The sequence below is a fragment of the Coenobita brevimanus genome, chromosome 40 (assembly GCF_032717465.1).
Source record: "Coenobita brevimanus isolate Jiangsu-jjx chromosome 40, ASM3271746v2, whole genome shotgun sequence".
NCBI lineage: Eukaryota > Metazoa > Arthropoda > Malacostraca > Decapoda > Coenobitidae > Coenobita > Coenobita brevimanus.
Window position 1 is genome coordinate 39,974,534 of NC_136993.1, and position 24,150 is coordinate 39,998,683.

Consider the following 24,150-nt stretch of genomic DNA (forward strand, 5'->3'; position numbering starts at 1 on the left):
TTGAATACTAGTGTAAGATGAAACAAATGATATCGCGATAACACTCACTGTGTAAGTACGCGATAATATGATGCTCAGTTGAATCGTAAGGTCTGAAATTATGTGATATCAATTATATCGTATCAAGTGTAAACATGTGCAATGTTAGTGGAGAATTATTATATAAGTACAAAAATAGGTTGTAAGTTGAAATAGTAGTCATAGCGACTTCACCGTGTGTGTTATTATGCGCTATTATTACGCTAAATATTTACGTAAGGCCTGAAACTATCTCAAAACAGTTCTCTAAAGTTGAAAAGTGTATAATGTTATTAGGAAAGTATTATGTAAGTAGAAAAAACACAATACGAGTTTAAACAACAGTCACAGCGAGTTCACTCACTACGTAAATAAGCGCTAACATTACGCTAAATGTTATCGAAAGGCCTGTGAATACGTAAAAACAGTTCAATAAAATGTAAAATGGTATAATGTTATTGTAGAAGTATTATGTAAGTAGAAAAAATGATATGTATCATGATTCTGGAATGTTAGTGATTCATCGTGACCAGTCTGCCCGATTTTGCTCGTTTCGCACGATGGTACAATGCTTATTTCAGCTCTATTTTTGTATAAAATCCAATTTACTCTTTTATCACATGTTTTTATGTTTGTAATAAATACATATCTACTTACTTTCATTGGTTTCCCAGACTTATAATACCATAGAAAACATTAGAGGCTCAGACCACCTACAGAGAACACGGTGCCAGGTGTGACCAAGGCATACCTGTTTAGGGCAATTATGGTCCCCGGGGAACAATTTCTTCGTGACTGACCATTGTTTCTGACCAAAAGCGAAAGTTTTAGCAAAAAAAAATTGGGTCCAAAAATGGTCGGGACTGGGGGGTACCATTGGTGAGAAAGTGGTCGGGACAGGGCGGGTTAACATCCTGTTTTTCAAAAGTTTTTGTGTCCATTCTTAAGAGAAAAATTTTAAAGAAACTTTCCTATTACAACCTTCTTTCTGATCTTCAGTATGGGTTCCGTCAGGGACTCTCCAATCGCAATCTTCTCACCTACCTTTCAGATTCCTGGTCATCCTCCTTTCGGGACTTTGGTGAAAGTTTTGCCATTGCACTTGACGTCTCATAGGTTTTCGATCGAGTCTAGCATAAATCTTTAATTTCCAAACTGGCCTCTTACGGTTTCCATCCTTCTATCTGTGCCTTCATCACTGCTTCCTTTCTGGTCGTTCTATAGGAGCTGTAGTAGTCGGTCATCATTCTTCTCCTAGATCTGTCAACATTGGTGTTCCTCAGGGTTCTGTCCTATCACCAAATCAATTCCTTTTATTCATCAATGACCTTCTAACCTGTACATCTAACCCTATCCACTCTTATGCTGATGACTCCACCCTTCACCTTTCCATTCGGTTCCTGCAATGTCCATCTCAGCAGTTATTTCAACAAACAAGGGATGAGGCTATGGCACACCTAATGTCTGACTTGGCTCGAATGTCTGACTGAGGTAAAAATAATCCTGTTTCTAATGCATCAAAGACTCAGTTTTTACACCTATCAACCCTTCAAAATCTTCCACAGGAATACCCACTAATGTTTAATAATATCCAGCTCAATCCTGCATCATCCTTCAACTTGCTTGGGGTTTCATTCACATGGGACTTATCTTGGAAAGATCATATTACATCTCTTGTGAAAACTGCTTCCAAGAGATTGGGTGTGCTTAGCCGACTCCGTGCCTTCTTTACTCCTGCACAACTGTTGACTTTATACAGGGGTTTTATTCGCCTCTGTTTAGAGTACAACTCTCATGTGTTGGGAGGCTCCCCACATACAGCTCTTCTCAATACGGTGGAGTCAAAGGCTATTTGTCTCATCAACTCTCCTCCTCTTTCTGGCTCCCTTCAACCTTTGTCTCTTTGCTGCGCTGTTGCCTCTTTATCTCTTTTCTATCGCTACTTCAATGGTCACTGCTCCTCTGAACTGTCTGCTTGCATCCCTCCACCTCTACGATAGGCACATACACCTGTCTGGCAACAAACTCTCATCCCCTTACTGTCGAACTCTCTAATGCAAGAGTTAACCATTACTGTCAGTCCTTCATTTATGCAAAAGGTCAGCTCTGAAACTGTCTCCCTCTGTCTGTATTTCCTACTTCCTATGATCTCCCGTCTTTCAAATACAGTGTGCCCAGGCATCTCAATATGAGCGGAACTTGAATTTGGCTCTCTTTTGTATTGTTTTTGTTTTTTTCTTGGTAGGAACTTTAATGTAGGCTCAGCCTTTGGTTACTTCTTCCTTGCATAAAAAAGAAAAGAAAAAAGGATGAGATGGAGGGATGGAGTGGAGAGGTATATGAGAGAGGGGGGGTGTCAGCTGGGAGCAGGGCAGTGAAATGGCAGGGGCAGGGCGACATGAGGCGATTAGTTTGTTGCCACCCCTTACAGAATTAAGGAGTCTGACAATAAATATATAAATAATAATAATAATAATAATAATAATAGTTATTATTATTATTACACCTATTTTTTTTTATCATCATCATCATAATTTATTACAACGATTCTCTAGCAGCTGCCCAGGGCAGTCTTCCAGCGTCAAACACGTAAATATTTCACAAAGGCGGGTGCTTCTGTTTAGCTCCTTAAGGTTTTTACACATATGTGCTTTACTCTAGTGAAGTACAATATAGTATTTCAATTAACCCTGGAGAGGTAAACTTTTTTTTTTGTCACTATATTAGGTAAAGTGGGGTATGATGTACCCCAAGGAAAAAAAATAAAACAAAAATACTTCCGTTTGAGATATTTCAAAATGCCTCATTGAACAAATAATACAACCCATTATCTTTGAATAGAGCCAAAAAAATAAAGTTAATATAAAAAAAAAGTATTTTTAAAAAGTTTTCAGAAAATTGTTAAATTTTAGGTACACAAATTTTAAAATTAAATATTGCAATAGTGAAAAGTATTATCGTGATTCCTTGGGTGGCTTGCATTAGACTGATGTTGGGACCTTCTGTTTACAAAAGGAGAAAGACAGCAAATTAAAATAAAAAAATCACAAGAGGGTTCAACTGAGGTTACCTGTAATTATAGGTAACCTGGGGTATGACATACCCCAGTGGCTCTACAGAGAAAAATCAGAGCCAGGTACAGGTATGACCCCATCATCCCCATGAAGAGCATCACTAGGCAGGAAGGTAATGAGACGGATAGATCTGTAGACCTTGTGCTCATATTTTTAAAAATTAAATTTCGGGGACTGGGGTTTCTGATACCCCACATAACCTATCTAAGGTTAAGCAAAGTCCCGTATGGCACCACGTCCGTCCGTTGCTATTGTTCTTTATTGTTTTAAACTCACTGAGGGCAATGATGCATTTAACCCTCTCATGGTCACGTTTTCTAGTTCTTCTCTTGTATATGAGCCAACAGTATTTGATTTTTATGCAGGTGAGTGAGTTTGTGGAAACAAGTGTTTATTCTGTTACCATTAACCTTCTCTTGGTCAGGTTAATAACCTTCGCCAGCGAAGATGGAGGAGGTTATGTATTCACCTATGTTTGTCTGTTGATTTGTTTGTCCGTATGATATCTCCACAAGTTCTCATTGGATTTCAATGAAATTTTGTGGATGGGTGGAAAGAATTGATTAAATTTGGGGGCGGATCCTGATTCGAATCCGGATCCTATAATGGCATTGGCTGAGATATGCGCTGTTTGAGTACTTTCTAGTTCTAGTATTTTTCCAGTTAACGTTAGACGATAGGTTGAAGTGGGTGTTTAACAGGACACTCACAGCTTAAAATCAGAGTGAGATAAAGAAATATAATGGAAAAATATTTATTTCATTTTACAGCTATAAGTACATAGACTCATCTTGGATGATGTCACATTCATCCAATGAGAAATTAACGAGTTTATATTATTTTTATACAACATTTCCCTAAACACTTTGCTGGAATATATATTTATGGTACAGATGAGTAAAGGAAGGGTTCGGATTGTTACTTCTCACCCCCAGTCCCCTCTACAACCGCCATTGTCACGTAAGTTGTAGGCTATTTCACACTTCATGATTTCTTGAAATCACAGCATGGTATTGTTAATTAATTGGGCCTTCATACAATTTTATTACGGTCTGTCTTTTTCGGAGAACAAGGAACTTTAGCTATTCCTAATAACTGTAAAAAAAAATGAATACTAAATAATTCCCTCACTGCAATCAATATCTCACTATTCCATGTCATTTCAGTTGGCATACCAAGCAGCTCCGGAAAAAAATGGCTCGAACCTCTTTAGAATTTTATGTTTTCCTGACGGCATCTGATGCACGGAGCTGTACTTTCATGACTTTTGTCTAAGCCATTCCACTGTCCGAAACATCACTGCTCGCCCCTATTACAAAAGAAACATCCACTCACTCATACCATCATATATGTATATCATTTAGTATGTATGTATTTCAGATCACGAGGAGAAAAATGTGGCAAACGCGGCATGGAGTGCTGAGTACTGGGTCGGTGGTACTGGAGTCTGTGGGCACCCTGTTGGGTCAAGGACTGTACGGACGCATATCAACCAGCCAGTCCAACCACATCCTGGTCGGCACCTGGTTGTTCTTCGGTGTGGTGGTGGGTACAGCATATCGAGGCAGCCTCATCGCTTCCCTCACTCTCCCAAGGCTGCCTCCCAGACCCGAGACAATCGAAGAGCTGGTTAAAGTAGTTGACAGGTGAGATATCGACGGACGAAAGTTTAGACTCAAAGATATTGGAAGAAAGTGATATGTGAGTTAGTGATGGGTCTTTTGGATATTTATATCTGCTCTATCACAGTATCCAAGTTCTTGAATTCTCTCAGGAGTTCTATTTTCCCCCAGTTAACCAACACATCACACATTGGGTTAGTTTTCACCCAGCAGCTAGCGTTTTATTCATATCCACTGATACGCTACCTCCAAACCTGACTGTTAACAAGTAGAGCAACACTGAAAATATCTACAAATGGTGTTCTCTAGTACCAAGTAAAATATTATCTTCATATACCATACTTGTAATATTCTATCCCTCAAAATTTCTCTCCAGCTTTACTTTTTTTTTTTCTACTTGTGCTCACCGCTCTCGTAACCTTATTCACTGCCACATGCATAATTATCCAGAGATATCATTGCCATACAGTCTTTCCCTTATGCTCCCTCCACTATCTGTCTTAATACATAGACTGGATCCGCACATCCTGTAGCACTCTGTAGTGTATCTAGTTCATTAATTATCATATATTCAGGCAGTTGTGTAACTTATCATTATTATTCTGTACACTACAAGAGGACAAATGCAAGGAATATGCTGTAATAAACGGTATAGAGAAAGGCAAAAAAGAAAAAAAAACAATAATTTTGAAACCCCCCTGCCCCCTGGGGGTAGGGGGGTTTCAAGAATACTCCCCCAGTATCCCTGCTTGTCGTATGAGGAGACTAAAAGGGTTGGTGGTGGGTTAGTGCCCCACCCCATAAAAAGAACTAACAAAACAAGTGAATAAAGTGCCTCGGACTAGGGCGGACCATACGTTGACGACTAAGGAACAGACAAAGGACTTTCTGAGGGTGGGGACATGGAATGTGAGAGGAGTGAATGATGAAGTGAATGAGAGAGAGATTGTTCAGGTGCTTGAGGATGCAAAAGTGGATATATGTGGATTGACTGAAACTAAATGGTAAGGTGAAAGGGTGAGAGAATGGGAATATGGTTTAGGTATATGTGCGGGAGTTAATGAGAATGAGAGGGCAAGAGAGGGAGTATGTCTAATGATAAGCAAGAAGTGGAAGGAGAATATAAGAGAGTATGGAACAGTGGGTGCAAGGATTGTATTGGTGAGGATGAAAGTAGGTATACAAGCGTGGGCGATTGTATATTTGTATGCTCCGACAGAGGACCGAGTGGCAAGAGTGAAAGATGAGTTTTGGGCGAGAGTAGAAGCATGTATGGACAAATCTGAGAGAAGCAAGAGAGTGCTTTTCATTGGAGACATGAATGGCAAAGTTGAGAATGTACGAGTGGATAGAGTGGTTGGTCAGTGGGGTGTGCCAGCTGAAATAGATGGGAATGGTAGTGCTTTGGTGGACATCTGTGCTGGTAAGGGGTTGACAATAGCCAACACCTACTTTCGGCGTAAGATGATCCACCGGTATACATGGCGAGTAATGAGGAGGATGAATGGTGAACTTGTTGAACGAAAGGCAATGATAGACTATGTGTGTGTGGATGAGCGAATGAGAAGACAAGTGTTGGATGAAAGAGTGTGGAGAGGGTGGGGGAATGGAGTCTTGGACCATCACTTAGTGACGGTCAAGATAAAGCTGCAAAAAAAAAGGGTTAAGGAGATGAAGAGGAAGACAGGAGGAAACAGCTCCTGTGAGAAGAGTGGAGATTTGCAAGATAGTGAGAAAATGGCAGAGTATAAGAGTATAGTGGAAGAAAGATTGGGAAGGTATGAGCTAGAGCAGATGGAAGGGGTGGAAGTACCTAAGTAAGATATTCACGGAAGAGATAGGTGCAGCGTGTGAGGTGGTTTGTGGAGTGAGGAGGAGATGCAAGGGTGTGCAAGGGACAGCATGATGAATGATGAGGTGAAACAAGCTGTGGAACAAAAGAAGAAGGCATATAGTGAATGGTTAGCAAGTAGAGGTAGGGAAGAAGATGAGAGAGAAGAGAGAGGTATATGTGAGCAGGAGAAGGGAGGTGAAGAGACTGGTGAAAGAGAGTAAGAAGAAAGTGGATGAAGAGTTTGGGAGAAATCTGAGTGTGAAATGGAGGTAGATTAAGAAATTGTTTTGGAAGGAGGTAAAGAAAGTAAGGCAGTGTGAAAGGGGTTATAGTAGGGGAGTGAAAGATAGGAATAATAAATTGTTGGTGGAGAAGAGAGAGAAATTGAGGAGATGGAAGGAGCACTTTGAGGATTTGTTGAATGTAGAGAGTGAGAGCAATGTGAGTATAAGTGGTTGGGGAATGGCTGGGAGAAGAAGAGATGAGCAGAGGGAGGAGGAGATCAGTAGGGCGGAAGTAGTGGAAGCAATGAAGAAGATCAAGATGGGAAAGGCCCCAGGAATTGATGAAGTGTGTGGTGAAATGCTGAGGTATGGGGGTGAGATTGTTGTGGAGTGGATATGGAAGTTGTGTAGATTTGGCTTGGGAAGAGGGAAGGGTTCCAGAGGACTGGAAATCAGGTATGATTGTTCCTTTATACAAAGGAAAAGGGAAGAGAGAAGTATGTGGTAACCATAGGGGTATTTGCCTTCTTAGTGTGACTGGTAAAATATATGGTAGAATACTCATTGATAGGGTTAGGCATATGACAGAGGAGCTAGTTGGAGAAGAACAAGGGGGATTTAGGAAGGGAAAAGGGTGTGTAGATCAGATATTTGTTCTAAGATGTTTAGTGGAGAAGTATCTAAAGAAGGGAAAGAAAGTGTTTGCTGCCTTCATGGACTTGGAGAAACCTTATGACAGAATAGATAGGCAAAATATGTGGAAGGTATAAAGAATATATGGAGTGGAGGGGAAATTGTCGAATGCTGTGAAGAGTATGTACGAAGGAGCTAGGGCTACTGTGCGTGTGGATGGTGAACTGAGTGAGTTCTTTGATCTCAATGTGGGACTGAAACAGGGTTGTGTGATGTCTCCATGGCTGTTTAATACATACATGGATGGGGTTGTGAAGGAGGTGCAAGGTAGGGCAGTGGATGTTAGGGTGGCTCTAATGAATAAGGGTGAGATTTGGAAGATTCCGGTGTTGCTGTTTGCTGATGATACAGTATTGTTGAGTGAAGACGAATGGGAGTTGCAAGGTTTGGTGAATGAATTTGGGACAGTGTGTAGGAGGAGGAAGCTGAAAGTTAATGTAAACAAAAGTAAAGTTATGGTGTTTGAGAGGAATGAAGTCACAGAATGTACAGTGAGGTTGGATGGTGAGGATATGGAGAATGTGAGTGGATTCAAGTATTTGGATAGTGTGATGAGTAAGGATGGAACTTTGGGGGATGAAGTGCGTGAAAGGGTACAGCAGGGAAGGAAGGTTGTTGGTTCCCTGAAAACAGTGATGAGAAATAGGGAGGTGAGTATGGAAGTTAAAAAGTCACTGCATGATAGTATTGTGATCCCTACCCTGACGTATGGAAGCGAGGCGTGGACCTTGCAAGAGGGGAACAAGTCAAGAGTGAGAGCAGTGGAAATGAGTTACTTGAGAGGAGCATGTGGAGTGACATGGAGGGACAGGTTGACGAATGAAGAAGTGAAGGAATGTTGTGGGGTGGATGTGGATGTGGTTGAGAAGATTAGGAGAAATACACAGAGATGGTTTGGACAGGTGGAGAGAATGGAGAATGAAAGACTGACTAAGTGGGTGTATGTAGGTGAGGTGGAGGGAGGGAGAGGGAGGGGTAAACCGAGGATGAGGTGGAGGGATGGAGTTGAGAGGTATATGAGAGAGGGGGGGGGTGAGTTGAGGGGAGGGTAGTCAAATGGTGGGTGACAGTGCGACTTGGAGGCGTTTTGTCTGCGGCCACCCTTTGCAGGATTAGGGCGTCAGGCTATAGATAGATTTTTTTCCCATTTGTAACTTATTTCACCAAACTCAGCGGTAGGAAAAGACAGTATTACGTCTCGCTTCCTTTCCATAGGACTTCATTGTGACTAGCATGATATCTCAGTTTTAATTTATTGTCACAAATTAGGATTCGAGACGTAAAGATGGCAATTTTAAGCCAAGTTAGAGTAAACAAAAATATTACTATTTGTATCTTTAAGCTAAGTTTTGGTGCTGCGATATTCTGAGACCTCAGTTATAATACTGATTTAATAATCTTTATTCGTACATTTTACAGGGTGACAATAGGATCTTTCGCTGCTTCATACAAGAAGTTCTTTTTAAACTCTGAATCAAGTGCCTTTAGAAAACTTGGGAACTTGTTGGGCGTGGGAGATGTTAAGGACGAACTCAACGCAGCTCTGATGATGAAGTGAGTTCGATTTGCATACAGTGGTACCTGTAAAACTCATTACAGAATTTATTGGTATTCTGGAGATACGTTGACTGACAAAAGATAATGAAAGTTACTGGGATGCTTGCATGTATAAATCTGATTCTTTTATCTATGTAAATCTTTTGTCACATACATTAGCAGTAAAAAAAAAAAAAAGCACTATATGAAAAAAAGGAACAGAAAAAGAAAAGAAAAAATTTAAGAGCATTATCAGTTATTTATAGCTTGATCGACTTTACATACCGGACATTATACATCGTCTTACGTTACTGGTTAAAGCTATATAATGTAACATTATGATTTTTAAAAATGTGTCCGACTCTGGGTGTAAGCACCAGATCTCGTTTCTTGAAGTCCAGTGGTCCCCCTACATTCGGTACCATACATATTCACATGTCATCATACCGGCGCTAACATCCGCCGTCCGTCCATATTTAAAACATGGTAAGCTTGTCTCACACAGAACTGGTGTATTGGTATCAGCGAGGGTGTTTTTGCCTGTTAACCCATTGTCGCCAAGGGTCCTCAGTATAGGACGGAACTGGGCATTTGCAAATTTTAATGAAGAAGGGAACCCCGGGGTTGGGACCTATGAACTTCGCAACTATGAGCCGACAGGTGGAAGGCGGTACGCCTAACACCCTTTCAGCAAAATCCCTCACACAGGAAATCTGGGAGCCAATGAGTTAATTAACAGGTTGATAGTAGATCAGTAAAGTCTGCTTTTAAAGAAATTCAATTCCATAAACTGTTCCCTGCCCCAGTAGGGATTTGAACCCGCATCCATTGGGATAGTAGAACACCTTTCCTCCGACTCGGCCACAGGTAGATAACGATAATTATCACACAGGTTCCATTTCTTAAGCCTCATTTATTCATGTATCCTTCAGACGACATTGTTCGACTTCAGATGTCTTGTCCTGAAGAGGTAAATGGATGCCCGATCTGTCCTCACCTGTTTGAATATCCTCCCAGACCTGAATGATATTGCTTGGAGATAGCATGGATGAAAAGTCAAATATCACCGGATTGAAGGTAACAATAGAACGTAGGAGTTTCACTAGTGCTTTTGCTGATGGTATATATTCTCGAACACTTATAGCAGTGACTTCCGTGTTCTGTATTTACTGTACCTAAAACAATGACTTGTTACAAGCGTGCGTGCACAGCTGAAATAATGAGCGACACGACGCGACAGACCCAGACCGTAATGGTTTTCACAGGCTAATACCTTTTTATTATGTGAGATGGAGAAGAGATTCTTTCAGCAGGTAGTAAATACATTCAATAGATTTTATTTTTAGCTATATATTTACTAATGAGACAAAAGAAACCCCATGGAATCCCAGCTTTCCAAAGGAATGTACCGAGGGCTTCAGTTGACATGCTCCACTACGAAATCGAATTAAAAAAGCTTTCCTGTTGTGACAGTGTGTTTTCTTGCATGAATTCGGACAGTTAAATGTCGGCTTTTGCGCTCATAATTTTACATGAACGTTTTTCCTATGTTTAGGGTGTGAAATCAGCAAGGGTAATCGTCCCATTCTGGGTTTTATCATTCGATCAATAGCCAAGCATTTACCGACGCAGTTCGTTGACACGGCAAGTTGGGAGCTGAGAACTGAACTTTACGCGTGTGATAAATGCTATGATGCCTCGCTTCATGCACATCCAGAGAGAAAGCGTGTGAAAGAGAAATTGTCTGTCTACCTATCTATCTATTGCCAGACGCCTCAATCCCGTTCGGGGTGGCCACAATCAAATCGCCTCCACGTCGCCCTGGCCCCTGCCATTTCAATGCCTTGCTCCCAACTCACACCCCCCTGTCTCATATACCTCTCCACCCCATCCCTCCATCTCATCTTCGGCCTCCCCCTCCCTCTCCCCCCTTCCACCTCACTCACATACACTCTCTTCATCAGTCTTTCAACATTCTTCTAGTCATGGTGGTTCTGTGCCTGTGTATACTGATGGCTCTAAATCCACATCAGGTGTTGGTTTTGGAGTGGTATTTCCCAATTTTAGCCGTGGAGGTAGTCTTCCTTTGGTTGCCTCAGTTTTTACTGCAGAGTTGTCAGCCATCATTTTAGCCTTGAAGTTGGTGTTTGTTCATCCTGACAATTATTTTACTATTTTTAGCGACTCTCAAGGGGCGCTTTTGGCCCTGGACTCTTTTAACTCTTCCCATCCCTTAGTTTTAGCTATTTTGGAGTGGCTGTTCCTCATTAGTCGTCGGGGGAAGACAGTGGATTTTTGCTGGGTTCCCACACATGTTGGTGTGGTGGGCAATGAGACTGCGGATGCATTGGCCAAGGCTGTGGCTACTCAACAGCCCCCAACAGAATATCCGCTTCCTGCATCTCTTCTAACACCTTACTTCCGGGACAGAATGCATGTGTTGGCAGAGACGCTGGGATGGTGTTGCTCATAATAAGCTGAAAGAGGTCTTCCAGAGAGTGGTTGTGCCAAGGGTTCTCCCTTCCATGCCTCGGCGATTTGAGGTAGCTTTTGCTAGGCTTCGCATTGGGCACTCTCGGCTTACACATGGGTTCCTGATGAGTGGCGAGACTCAACCGTACTGTGATGATTGCTTTGTTCCCCTTACTGTCCGTCACTTGCTGGTCGAGTGTCCAAGTTTGGGGGACCTGCGTCAGAGATTCCTCCATAGGCATACAGGGATAGATGGTACCTACTGTCTCTCCTCGATGCTTGGTGGAGCCCATAGCGTTTTTACTGATGTTTTTGGTTTTCTTCAGGAGGCGGGCCTCCTTCCACTTTTATAAGAAATTGTTTTCTCTTTTAACTATTCTTTTATTTTCAGTGCATTATTTCTAGAAAAAGTTATTAACTATGCACAATTTATTTGCCATGTGTTTTAGCTTGTTGTCCGGCGGCATATGACCTTAGCAGTTGCGCCGCCAGTTTCTATTACAATCAATCAATCAATCAATCAATCGTCAGTCTTTCACCCTCCATCCTCTCCACATGGCCAAACCACCTCAGTGTATTCCTCCTAACGCTTCCTATCACCTCCACCTCCACACCACAACGCTCCTTTATATCCTCATTTGTCAGCCTGTCTCTCCATGTGACTCCACAGGCTCCTCTTAAATAACTCATTTCCACTGCTCTCACTCTTGACTTGTGCCCTTCTAACAACGTCCAAGCTTCACATCGATACGTTAGAGTTGGTATCACAATACTGTCATGTAGTAACTTTTTCACTTCCATGCTCACTTGCTTTTTTCTCATAATTGCTTTCAAGGAACCAGCAACCTTTCTTCCCTGCTGTACCCTTTCAAGCACTTCACCCTCCAAACCTCGATTCTTACTCATCACATTACCCAAGTACTTAAACTACTCACATTTTCCAATTTCTCACCATTCAACCTCGCTCAATTATTCTTCTGCTTTTGTTCAACTCCCTAACTGGAAATCATGAAAGTTTACACCAACATGAATTTATGATGATAGGCGTATGTGCAAAAGCTCGCTTTCTCGGCACGCACTCACAAACGCACTTTGATGGTTATTTTGAGGAGACCAAACATAATTCTGTATATTGATAGTTTGTCCTGTACTTACGGCTGCAAAAAGAGTCCTGGCAGTAGTTTGTGAACAAATAAAACTACAATGCACATTTATAATAGTAACTGAGCTAAACTTACGAAGATTTTTTCCCTACTTTTGTAAATATTCACAGTATATTATAAAAACATTTTTGCCTATGGCGCTGAATCACCGAAACTTTAACAAAGTGTTCCGAGACTTAAAAAAAAAAAAAATGCACGTAAACACACTGCTATGATTTTCCGCAAGAGCAGAAAAGTACTTTCTTAAGGTTTAGCCTGTTCCCAAAAGCAAAGCATCTTTTTTAGACAAAGGCCTGTATTCTCATCGGGTAAGAAGGCTCCCTAGCATCTAACCCACAGGACCCTTTTTTTTGGATTTGGCTGGTGAGTATGACAATGAGGTGTAGTAAGCTTAATAAATCGCATAGGAAAAGGTGTTAAGAAGTTTCTATCACCGTAATACTTGCCACAATGGCTATTTGAACATTGACCCCTGCTGTATGACTTAAGTCTGTTATCTGTCATTCAGAGTGAACTTAGAGTACTGTCAGGCATTACAGAGGGCAAGTACGTGTTTACAATGATTTTTTTCCCTTTACACTGAAATATTCGATGTTATAATAATAGAAAATTCGAAACTTAGAAACCGTGGACTAAATCGCCACCGTTCTAGTTACTCTTCGTACCACATCTGTTCAGTATATATCTTACGTTATCTTCTTACTATCCCCACACGATTATATTAAAGACCTTTCGAGGATGAAAAGCCAAATACAGGTTTCAGTAATCCCTTCTTACCAGGCTGCATACAGTGATCTGACATTAGGCAGAACTAAATAGGAAATGCATCCTCAGAGTAAAGGAATTAAGAGAGACTTTGAAAAGGAAGGACTCGGAAAAAAGTGAGATGGTGTACAGCCGTCGTTTAATCCTTTCTTCATCCATATTTCCTTCAGCTGAATAAAAATTTCCCGTTATGAGCCTAAATGAACCATTATTTAAGTCCTTACTCATAGGAGTGGTTCATTCGTGTGAAGGTATAAAGATGTTTATTTATGTATCTTTTTTATTTATTTAAGTTAACAGTCAATTGAAAAGCAATTCGGCAGCTGAATTTGAAGGAGCAAAAAACGTGTTAATGATTTGGCATGTGACAAGGCGCCATGATTCCAGAGGACTGGATGATGTGCGAATGATTATGTGGCCCATTCTACTGGGCATGCTATTCATAAATCTCCCAGTATCGTATATTCCGTCCTTACATATCCTACCTCATGCTGTTTCGAGGCAGGGAAAGCATCTGGATGAATTACTACTTTTTACTCATTTTGTCGTTAATTTTGTCTTTATTTCAGAAGTGCTCATATTGGGGACCCTCAGAACCTGCAGCTGATAATATCCCGGAACTTTGCTAAACTAGACGGCACTTCCCCCTTGTATATAGGCAGGGAAGGTCTGCTACAGGTTTTGTTAGCCTGGCCAGTGCCGCATGATGCCCCCTACACACCCCAGATTGATAAATGTCTAATAATTATATCACAGGTAAGAGAATTTTATCATTTAGCTTAATGATTTTTTAAAATAAAGAAATCACTCCTTATCTGATTAGCAATGACTGCAGATAGCAATATTTTTAAAGATAATGTTGTAGTAAAGAGTTATGTGTTTCACAAGGACGATGTCTAACATATTCTGTTTTTGGAGCCTCCAAGCACTTTTACTCAGCTGCGGATAAATTCCTCGTTGTTAATGGGTTATTGAAGGTGATACCAAGCCTTCGAAGAGTTATATCCTGAGGTGAATAAAAAAGTCTTAGACGGAAGAAAACTGAACTGAATTATTGGATAAGATTGTGGTGCTGCAACAACTAGGTCATGTGATGCCAAATAAACATTAAAGCCTGTTTACTAAAACAAAATCGATACCTCAGTCAAGGAAATAAAATGGCAACAAAGTAAATTTTCAATCAGCTATAAAATGTGTAAGAAGTTCACCTCCCTAGAAAAACGATTAATATTAATCAGATAGCCAGAGGCTCCTCCAGTCGTGAAGGACAGAGTAGGTATCATACGTCCTCCTATGCCTGTGGAGAAACCTCCAATGCATGATTTCCTGACTCGAACACATGATTAGCAAATGACGGACAGTAAGGGAAATAAGGCAATCATCAAAATACGGGTGAGGCCCACCACACATTAGGAACCAATGAGTAAACCTTGAGTGCCCAGTGTGAAGCCAGGCATCAGCCACCTTCCATCTATAAGATATGGAGGGGAGAACCCTCTGCACTACCACCCTCTGAAAAACATCTCTTAATTTATTATTAACAACAGCATCCCACAGACTTTGCCAACATATTTCGAGTAAGGTGTCATAAGTGAGCATAGAAGTGAAAAAGTTACTACATGACAGTATTGTGATACCAACTCTAACGTATGGAAGTGAAGCATGGACGTTGTTGGAAGGACTTAAGTCAAGAGTGAGAGCAGTGGAAATGAATTATTTAAGGGGAGCCTGTGGAGTCACATGGAGAGACAGGCTGACGAATGAGGATATAAAGGAGCGTTGTGGTGTGGATGTGGATGTGATAGGAAGCGTTATGAGGAACACACTGAGGTGGTTTGGCCATGTGGACAGGATGGAGGGTGAAAGACTGACGAAGAGAGTGTATGTGAGTGAGGTGAAGGGGGGAAGAGGGAGGGGGAGGCCGAGGATGAGATGGAGGGATGGGGTGGAGAGGTATATGAGAGAAGGGGGTGTGAGTTGAGAGCAGGGCAGTGAAATGGCGGGGGACAGGGCGACTTGAAGGCGATTTGTTTGTGGCCACCCCAAACGGGATTAGGCGTCTGGCAATAGATAGATAGATAGATAGTGTCATATGGGAAGCAGGAAGAGGGTAGTTAGCAGGGTCATCGAGAAGAAGTGGCTTTTGCAAATGTATCAGCCCTCTGATTGCCCTCCACACGAGCTTGCACATGAACCTAGCAAAATCGGACTTCTTTCTTTCTTCTCTGAATCAGAAAAAGCCACTCTATAAAGGTAAAGAAATGGGATGAGCTGAACTGAAAGACTCACTGGTCGAAAGGGTGCTTTGAGAATCACTAAAAACTATAAAAGAAGCCTCCTCATCTGTCAAAATCAGCTGCAGTCAATTCTGAAGTATAATTAGAGAAATTTAGAAAATGAATTCCTTCACTTACAAAATCTGGGAAATTTACTCCAGACCCGACACCAGTTTCTCGTTCTGAATCATTTGCACATACAAGGATGGTTCCCTTGTGAACAGATGAATGTTCCAGACTAGCTGATAGAGAGCCAGAGAAGAGGCATAAGACTTTGTAACCTCAGAATCCTTGCACACCTGCGTCTCTGGAAGGCACCTTGGAACGATTTTTAGGAGCCAGACAGGGCAGACACATTCTGCAGAGAAACCTAAATTTCCCATAATCTTCCTGACCCTAAATGCAAAGAAATGACGAGTGCGAGGATGAGAAGCGATAAGTGTGTGACTCTGAACCACCTTTATATACACGGACAGTGCCTCTGTGAATGGATGAACGTTCCAGGAATAGCTGAAGGCTGATGAAGAGCCAGAGAACAGAGGTAAGATTTAATAATGTCAAAATCCTGTACACCTGCTCCTCTTGAAGGTACCATGGTGCAATTCTTGGTAGCCGAACGGGGCAGACAGGCTATGCAGAGACCTAAATCCCATGTAATCTGACTGACCCCGTACCCAAAGGAATTGAATTGCGAGGATGAGAAATATATTTCTGAAAAAATTGCTGCCGCGGTACACAAACAGCAGTATATGAATCTTGAATATGTCTCACACGGTTCCTGCAACAAGTGATTAGCGACTTGTGTTGTATAAAAATAGGAAGGAACACCAGCCTCCACATGCTGGGAATCGGGTAGGATCAGAAAGCACCATCAGCAAGACGCAAAACTGCATGATGCACTTGATGAAGAACACTAGGCCACGATACTCGTACAATAGGGGAGGAGTACACCTCACAGCCATAGGCAAGCTTAGATCCCACTTAGGCTTGATACAGGTGTTGGAGTGTTCTACTGCATTCCAGGGCCGAATGCTAATCAGCCGCAAAATATATTGGCTAAGGTAACAAACCAAATTTTAAGACAATTTCTATATCCATTGCTATAATATTCGTCTGAATGTAATTTGATGTCTGGCGGCTGGTATTCTGTCGCGTTTTGATCAAACTCTTGTCAGAAATTAATCACTTCTGCCCATCCACATTGCTACTACAGGTATTTCGTCATAGATTGGTGAAAATTCTTGCTTATATTTTCAACATATTTTGGAAACACACACACACACACACACACACACACACACACACACACACATCGACAAAAACTAAATCGCCCCAGCTTGCTAGAAGCGGGCGATAAAAATCATTACTCGTCTGTAGCATCCCAGCTCAGTTTATACTGTAGGTCTGGTAACTGTGTGTACAGTCAAAGTCAAGAGTCGTGTCGTGAAATTTGGTGAAAATATCTGACAAAAGACTATAGTTTTGGTGCTTTGTATCGAATTGAGGATTTGAGTTGCCATTTGCTCCAGGTGACCAGGCTGTGGATGCCAACAAAATTTTTTGTAACGAAACGAAACAAATCTACATATTAAGTCTTTGTGACTATTGCTTTCATTTAGTATATATGATACGTTTCTCATCTTTTCTTTTTTATTACCATATCTGCAACGTTACAATTCATTTAGATAAATAAATGTTTCGGAAGTCGGTTCTCCAGCTTTATTAACTGTAAATTAGCTAATCAAGTTGATAATTTTGACAGGGGACTGACATATTTAACAGTGTTGTAAAACAAAATTGATTACAATATTCAACAACACATGAGAACAGAGTCACTGTATTATGATCCCCGCTACAGGGGGTCACCTTGACGTGGTGGCGGGGCTTGAAACGTGGTTGGCAGTGCCACCTACTTTGGAGGCCTGCCTACCCTTGTAGGGTTCGGTATTTGTCTGCCTCGTGGACCAAACACCTCCTGTATCACTGGTGGAGGAGACCTGCTAGTGATGTTAGTCCCTGCCCATTTGCCATCTAGGGTGGGACTGCTGCCTCCCCACGTGTTTGCCGTGCGTGGCATCCCGTAATGCTGGGAGATGGGAGTCCTGGAGGTTGAGTGATACTGCATGATGCGCCCTGCAGCTAGCAATACATCTCTTTGGTCCCTTATTCTGGCTAGACGGGCGGCCTGGTTGTGCCTGGCCAGGTCAATTGGCTGGTCATGCGTTGGCTAGGGTCAAGTGGGCACTGGGGGACCTGGTGGCTCCTATTGTCCTGGAGTCACCCTTGCCTAGGTCCCCCTGTGGTTACCCACGTATACTCTCCTGCTACCTCTGGGGTCGCCAGTGGTGTTGTCCCTGGCATACGACCTCCCCTTGTTGGGCTTCGCGGTGCATGGAGGGGTGAGGGGAATGAAGGTTTTTTTATTGTTAAATGGAGAGTGCCAATAAAAATCAGGCTCTTGTTGATGACACTGTATCTGTCCCCGGACATTCTACCTACTGCACCTCCCTTATTGCCACCCTGGAGCCTTTCCCGGCCCTTGGAGACTTCTCTCCTCTGCACCAGCACTCAATTTGGACTAGGAGGAGGTCTCGTCGAGTTGGTTCGACTTTGGGGTTCGTACAAGACGAAATGGTGCCAGTAACCTATAAAAAAATATCTAATGCTGAAGCCCTCGGTAGGTAAGGCAGTGCTAGATATGGACATTTTTGATTTGCAACGCGCCATAATATCTGCTTGTGGGAGCAAACCTAAAATATGTTCTTAGGGGGATGGAAGCATCCTTATCTAGGTGTCCTCCCCAGAATAGAGCTCAAGATCAATGGGTTTCACCTCAGTCTCTGGTGCAGCTGTTTCCTGCATACCACATCTACTTTTAACCAGTGCAAGGGAGTTATTTTTTCTCATAACCTCCTCTGATACTCAGAGGCACAGTTGTTCTCCTCCGATACTCAGAGGCACGGTTGTTAGAGGAACTGAAGTCTTCTGGTGTGGTGAAAGTACAGCGCCTTCAAAAGAAAATCGAAGGTATTTTGACCCCAACACCGACATTGTTCCTGACATTTGATAGGTTAACGTTGCCTACAGCTGTGAAACTGGCCTGGCTTTCTCTTCCTGTGAAGCCCTATGTTCCAACCCCAAAGAGGTGTTTCCAATGTCAGGGGTATGGGCATGTTAGCCGCTTTTGCCGTCATGCACAAGCTGGCCTTCCTAGTGTCTGTGTCTCATGTGGCGGACCAAGTCATACTAGTGACTGCCCAGGACCCCTTAAATGCTATCACTGTGGAGGTCCTCATGCCGTGTCTTCTAAGAGCTGTCCATGATACTGCCTGGAAAGGGAGATTTTGTCCATGTGTACACGAGAGAGGGTTTTGTTTCCTGAAGCAAAGAGGATAACCCAGACGCTCTTTTTTCAGCCGGGAGTTACTTATACTTCTGTCCTTTCTAAAACATCAATGCATCGCCCTGTATCTCAGAGGCAGCTTCGAGCCATTCCAGTACCCACCCCTTCAGCTTGTGATATGCAGAATGCTGTCCCCATAGTTAGTACTGCTGATAAGAATGATGTTTGCCCGACCGCTACTCTGACTGTTTCTGACCCCACTTCAGAGGCTGATGACTGCACGCTTCTCTGGTTGTGGCAGATGTCCACGTTGACCAAAGTCCTTCTCCCGTTGTAGCCAGTATGCCTGAGGCTCCATCTGTCCCTGGCAAATGTTATTGTTGTTCATCAGAGTCCTCTGAACATGAAGACCGGCCACCTAAGGTCTCTGTTGTTGACCCTTCTGTTGACACCTCTCTTGTTCCCTCTGTCCAGCAGGCTGAGGGATCTAGCCATATTACAGCTTAAGCTGATGGTTCAGCTCTGATCCGGTCTTCACCTGGGGAGGTTGTTAGACAGCTCGTTGGTGATTCAGACCTGAAGCATAGGATGGCGTCCTCAAATGATTCGAGTCCCGTGGACTCTACTTCCACTTCTGGGGCTTCTGCTGAGGACACTGGCCGTCCTACATCTCTTAAGGTGGCCCCCAAGCCCCCTTTCAAACAAACTTGTATACCCACTCCAAGAAAGAGTTTAGTAAAAATGACTTCCTCATCTTCACGTTTGCCTTCAGATGATAAACAGAGGGTGCTAGTTTCTGGTGCTGGGCAGGCTCCTCCAAAGGGCTCTCATAAGCATCAGTCCAATCCCGCTAGGGGGGCGAGGTTGTCTCGCCCCTTATCCTGATTCTTCCTTCATTATCGGTACTATGGCATTCTCAGCCAGTATACTACAATGGAATTGTCGAGTGCTGTGCAGTAATTGAGAGGAGCTGCAGCCCCTCCTGACTTGTTCACCTATGTGTGTGTGTCTCCAGGAAACTCTTGTAGGGTTTGCCACTCCCCATGCACCACCTGGGTACAATGCTTTTTACTCAGCGCCAACCCAGGGTCCCTTTGGAGATAGTGTTGTTTTGGTGAGAGCTGACATCCCTCATCGGCCAGTCCACCTCCAGTCTAACCTCCAGTGTGATGCTGGCAGCTGTATGCCCACCGCTGGTACACGGTTTGTTCCATTTATTTACTATCCAACACAGCAGCCAGTAGGGTGGAACTTGAGAACCTTGGTCAGTTATCTACACCCTTTCTTCTCTTAGGGGACTTTAATGGTCGCCAACCTTTGTGGGGTGACTGTCTTGTTAACCAATGTGGGAGTTTGTTGGCATCCTTATTGGAGAATGAGGATCTTGTCCTCTTCAATACTGGGGCATTTACACATTTTCACCCACGAACAGGTTCATTTACTGCAATTGACCTCTCCATCTGCTCTCCTGACTGTCTCCTGGACTTTGCCTGGGTGGTTATGGAGGATCTTCATGGAAGTGATCACTTTCCCATCTTCCTTACTTCAGCAGCCTCTAGTCCCTGTTCCTGTCTACTGAGATGGATATTGGATAAGGCGGACTGGTCCCTTTCCTCTTCTCTGATTTCTTTGGATGTCTCAGTTGAAGACTTTCTGCATATTGATGAGGCTGTCTCGTTCTTTACCTCCATTTTGCATTCTGCTGCCCTTTATGCTGTTCCTAAAACATGTGGCACGTATCGCTATCGACCTGTCCCATGGTGGAATGAGGATTGCAGTGTTTCTGTACATGCTAAGAAGTTAGCTTTCTCCTGTTATCATAGATGCAGAACAGAGCATAATCTTGACGAGTTTAGAAGGGCGCGGGCTAAAGCTCATCGGGTACTGAAACAAGCTAGGCAGGATTCTTGGATGGCTTATGTGTCATCTGTTAACTCAGTGACGCCAGTGTCTCAGGTGTGGAAGAGGATGCGAAAGATCTCACGAAAATTCACTCAGAGCAGTTTCCCTGTGCTGATGTCTAACGGTGAGCCTGTTGGTGACCCTGCAGCTGTAGCTGATATTTTTGCATTTGCCTATGCGGTGGTCAGTCAGAAAGACACTAGCTCACCAATTTTTGCCAGACAACAGGAGATAGAGGAGGCAAGGGTGTTGGACTTCCGTTCGGGGAATGTGGAGTCCTGCAACCTCCCTTTCTCTTATCGTGAACTCAAATCTGCCCTTTCCCTCTGTCGTGACACCTCACCAGGGCCAGATTATATTCCCTACGCAATGCTTCGACACCTGAATAATGAAGCACTGTCTTTTCTCCTCATCCTTTTTAATAGAATCTGCAAGGAATCTTCTCTTCCCTCCTCTTGGCATGAGGCTATTGCCCTGCCATTCCTGAAGCCGGGGAAGGCAGGTTTCAATTCCCTGTAATATCGGCCAATTGCCTTAACATCTTGTCTGTGTAAATTATTTGAGAAATATGGTCAACACTCGCCTAATGTATTTCCTGGAAAGGAATGAATGTCTCTCTCCGTGTCAGTCTGCTTTTCGAAAATATCACTCAACAACAGATGTACTGGTCTGTCTTGAGGCTGCGGCTTGTGATGCTTTTGCTAGGCAGCAGCATCTGGTGTGCGTTTTCTTTGACCTAGAAAAGGCATATGATACTACATGGCGGTTTGGTATCTTCCAACAACTCCATTCTTTAGGTTTACGTGGCTGGCTGCCCCTATTTATAGTAAATTTTCTGTGTGACCGCTCACTCAGGGTTAGGCTTGGTGTCACCCTGTGTCCTTTGTACCCTCAAGAGGAAGGGGTGCCTCAAGGAAGTGTCCTCAGTGTGACCCTTTTCACTCTAGCTTTGGACGGTATTGTGTCCTCTATTCCAGAAGGGGTGTCAGCCTCGCTGTATGTTGATGATTTGGCTCTATGGTATGCTGCTTCCCGAATGTCTGTGGCTGAACGCCGCATGCAGATTGCTCTGGACAGGGTCTCTCAGTAGGCCACCATACACGGCTTCCGTTTCTCCCCAATGAAGACGGTGGCCTTGCATTTCGCCGTTTGAGAGATGTACACCCAGAACCAGACCTCCAGTTATATGGCCACAGGGTGCGATGTGTGGACGAGACAAGGTTTCTTGCTCTTGTTTTTGACAGGAGACTGACGTGGATACCACATATCTGTTCCTTACGACTATTGTGCCTCCGTGACCTGTCTCCCCTATGGACTCTATCTCACATGTCTTGGGGCGCTGACAGAACCATCCTGCTCTGCCTTTACCATGCCTTAGTAAGGAGCAAAGTGGACTATGGGTGTGTGGTATACTCTTCTGCTACTGAGGCAAGGCTGTGGCCACTAAATTCAGTCCATCATGCTGGAATTCGTTTGTCAGCTGGGGCTTTCCGGTCTTCTCCGATTGAAAGTCTGTTGGTTGATGCAAATGAACCACCACTGGATCTCCACAGGCAGTCCTTAATGGTGCAGTGTTGGCACCGTCTTCACCATCTTCCAGCCTCACTGAGTTGTAAGGCTATCTCCGAGGTCGCTCTTCTTCCTTTTTGTAACACCCACTCTCGCTATCCACACCAGTTTGGGTACAGAGTGAAGGCTGCCATGGGGGAGTTCGGTGTTCAGTCCTACCCTGTTTGCCCTTTGCGTGTCCCACGAGTGGCCCCCTGGCTTTTCCTAGAAGTACAACCATGTGATTATTTTCTTGAAAGGAAAGCCTCCCTCTTTTCACAGGCAGCTTTGTCCTATTTTTAAGAACACGCCTCTACTCACAATGACTCAATTCCTGTATATACTGATGGCTCTAAATCCCATGTGGGGACAGGCTTTGGTGTCATTTTTCTTTATTTTAGCCGTGGTGGGAGTCTTCCTCCTTCTGCATCTGTTTTTACCGCTGAAATTACTGCCATATTAGTCGCAGTTGAATTAATATGTAGTTTTCCTCCAGCTTCTTTAACCATTTTTAGTGACTTGGCCAGTGCATTACAAGCTTTGTCTCGTAGCTTTCCATCACATCCCCTAGTCCTGTCTGTCTTGGAATGGCCCTACTTCTTAGGTAGGCGAGGATATTCTGTACAACTGTGATGGGTCTTTGCACCTGTGAGGGTCATGGGCACTGAGTGTGCTGACTCTTTGGCTAGAGCTACTGCCTCTCGCCCTTCCTCTCCTCATTTCCGTGTCCTATCTGAGGATTTATGTACAACCACTGTGGAGGCTGTCCGTCTCTGTTGGCAGAGAAAGTGGGATGCAATAGGGGCGAACAAACTCCATAGCATTCATCGGAAATGGGCGATGGGTGGTATGTGAGACTATCACGACAGTGGGAAACAGCTTTGGCCCACCTCTGGATTGGCCACACCAGGCTGACTCATGGCTTTTTAATGGAGGGCGCCCCCTCCCTATTGTGATGACTCTATGGTTCCTTTGACTGTGCGGCAAATTCTTGTGGAATGCCCCAGTCTTGGGGACCTTCATCGGTGGTACCTTTCTGGATGCCGAGCCAGCAATGGGTGGTACATTCTCTCCTTGGTGCTTGGGAAAGAGGCTTGTGCCATGGGGGGAGGCATCTTCTCCTTTGTATTGAATTCTGGCCTTCTCCACAAGGTATAGGGCTTTACCATATCTTAGTCTGTATTTTATAATGTTCTCATTTAACCTCAATTTTTTCATCACGTTTTAGTTTTGGTAGTTTCTTTTATACTATAGGTTTGTTTTATGCATCGCTTCTCTCTTTACTTTTTATGGTTTTTATATATTTTGACTTTTAATGTTCATGTTCAGCGGCATATGACTTCTGCTGTTGCGCCACCATGTCATATTTTCATTTATTCAATTCAATTCAATTTACTGTATTATGATAATCGATTATTTTTAGAGTGGCTGACGGATTGAATCCGAAAGACGAGTTCGAAAACATAAACCGAGGTCTACGCACAACCGGTCCTGTGCTTCATAGTAGGTGAAGTTCGTTTCTTACGGCGTAAGCACTGCTTACAGGTGCTGCTTCTATCGTTGTGATTATTTCCTGGTCCTATAGTGGCGTGGTAACACGAGGCTTTCCTGAGCGATGACGGTTCTCCATTGTGCATTTCTCGTGAATTCACCAAATCCACCTTTCTGTGGTTATACTTA

At 43.2% G+C, this 24,150-nt stretch overlaps 1 protein-coding gene across 1 annotated transcript in view; it reads left to right on the top strand.

Annotated features, from left to right (window-relative positions):
* LOC145397054 (ionotropic receptor 93a-like) overlaps positions 1-16,468 on the top strand; it is a 125,268-nt gene extending 108,800 nt beyond the window's left edge. Inside the window, exons 8-11 of the mRNA XM_080270268.1 lie at positions 4,473-4,738; positions 8,885-9,019; positions 13,971-14,157; positions 16,358-16,468. Coding sequence (XP_080126394.1) covers positions 4,473-4,738; positions 8,885-9,019; positions 13,971-14,157; positions 16,358-16,468 — 699 coding nt within the window. The remainder of the gene's footprint in view (positions 1-4,472; positions 4,739-8,884; positions 9,020-13,970; positions 14,158-16,357) is intronic.
* Positions 16,469-24,150: the final 7,682 nt, after the last annotated feature.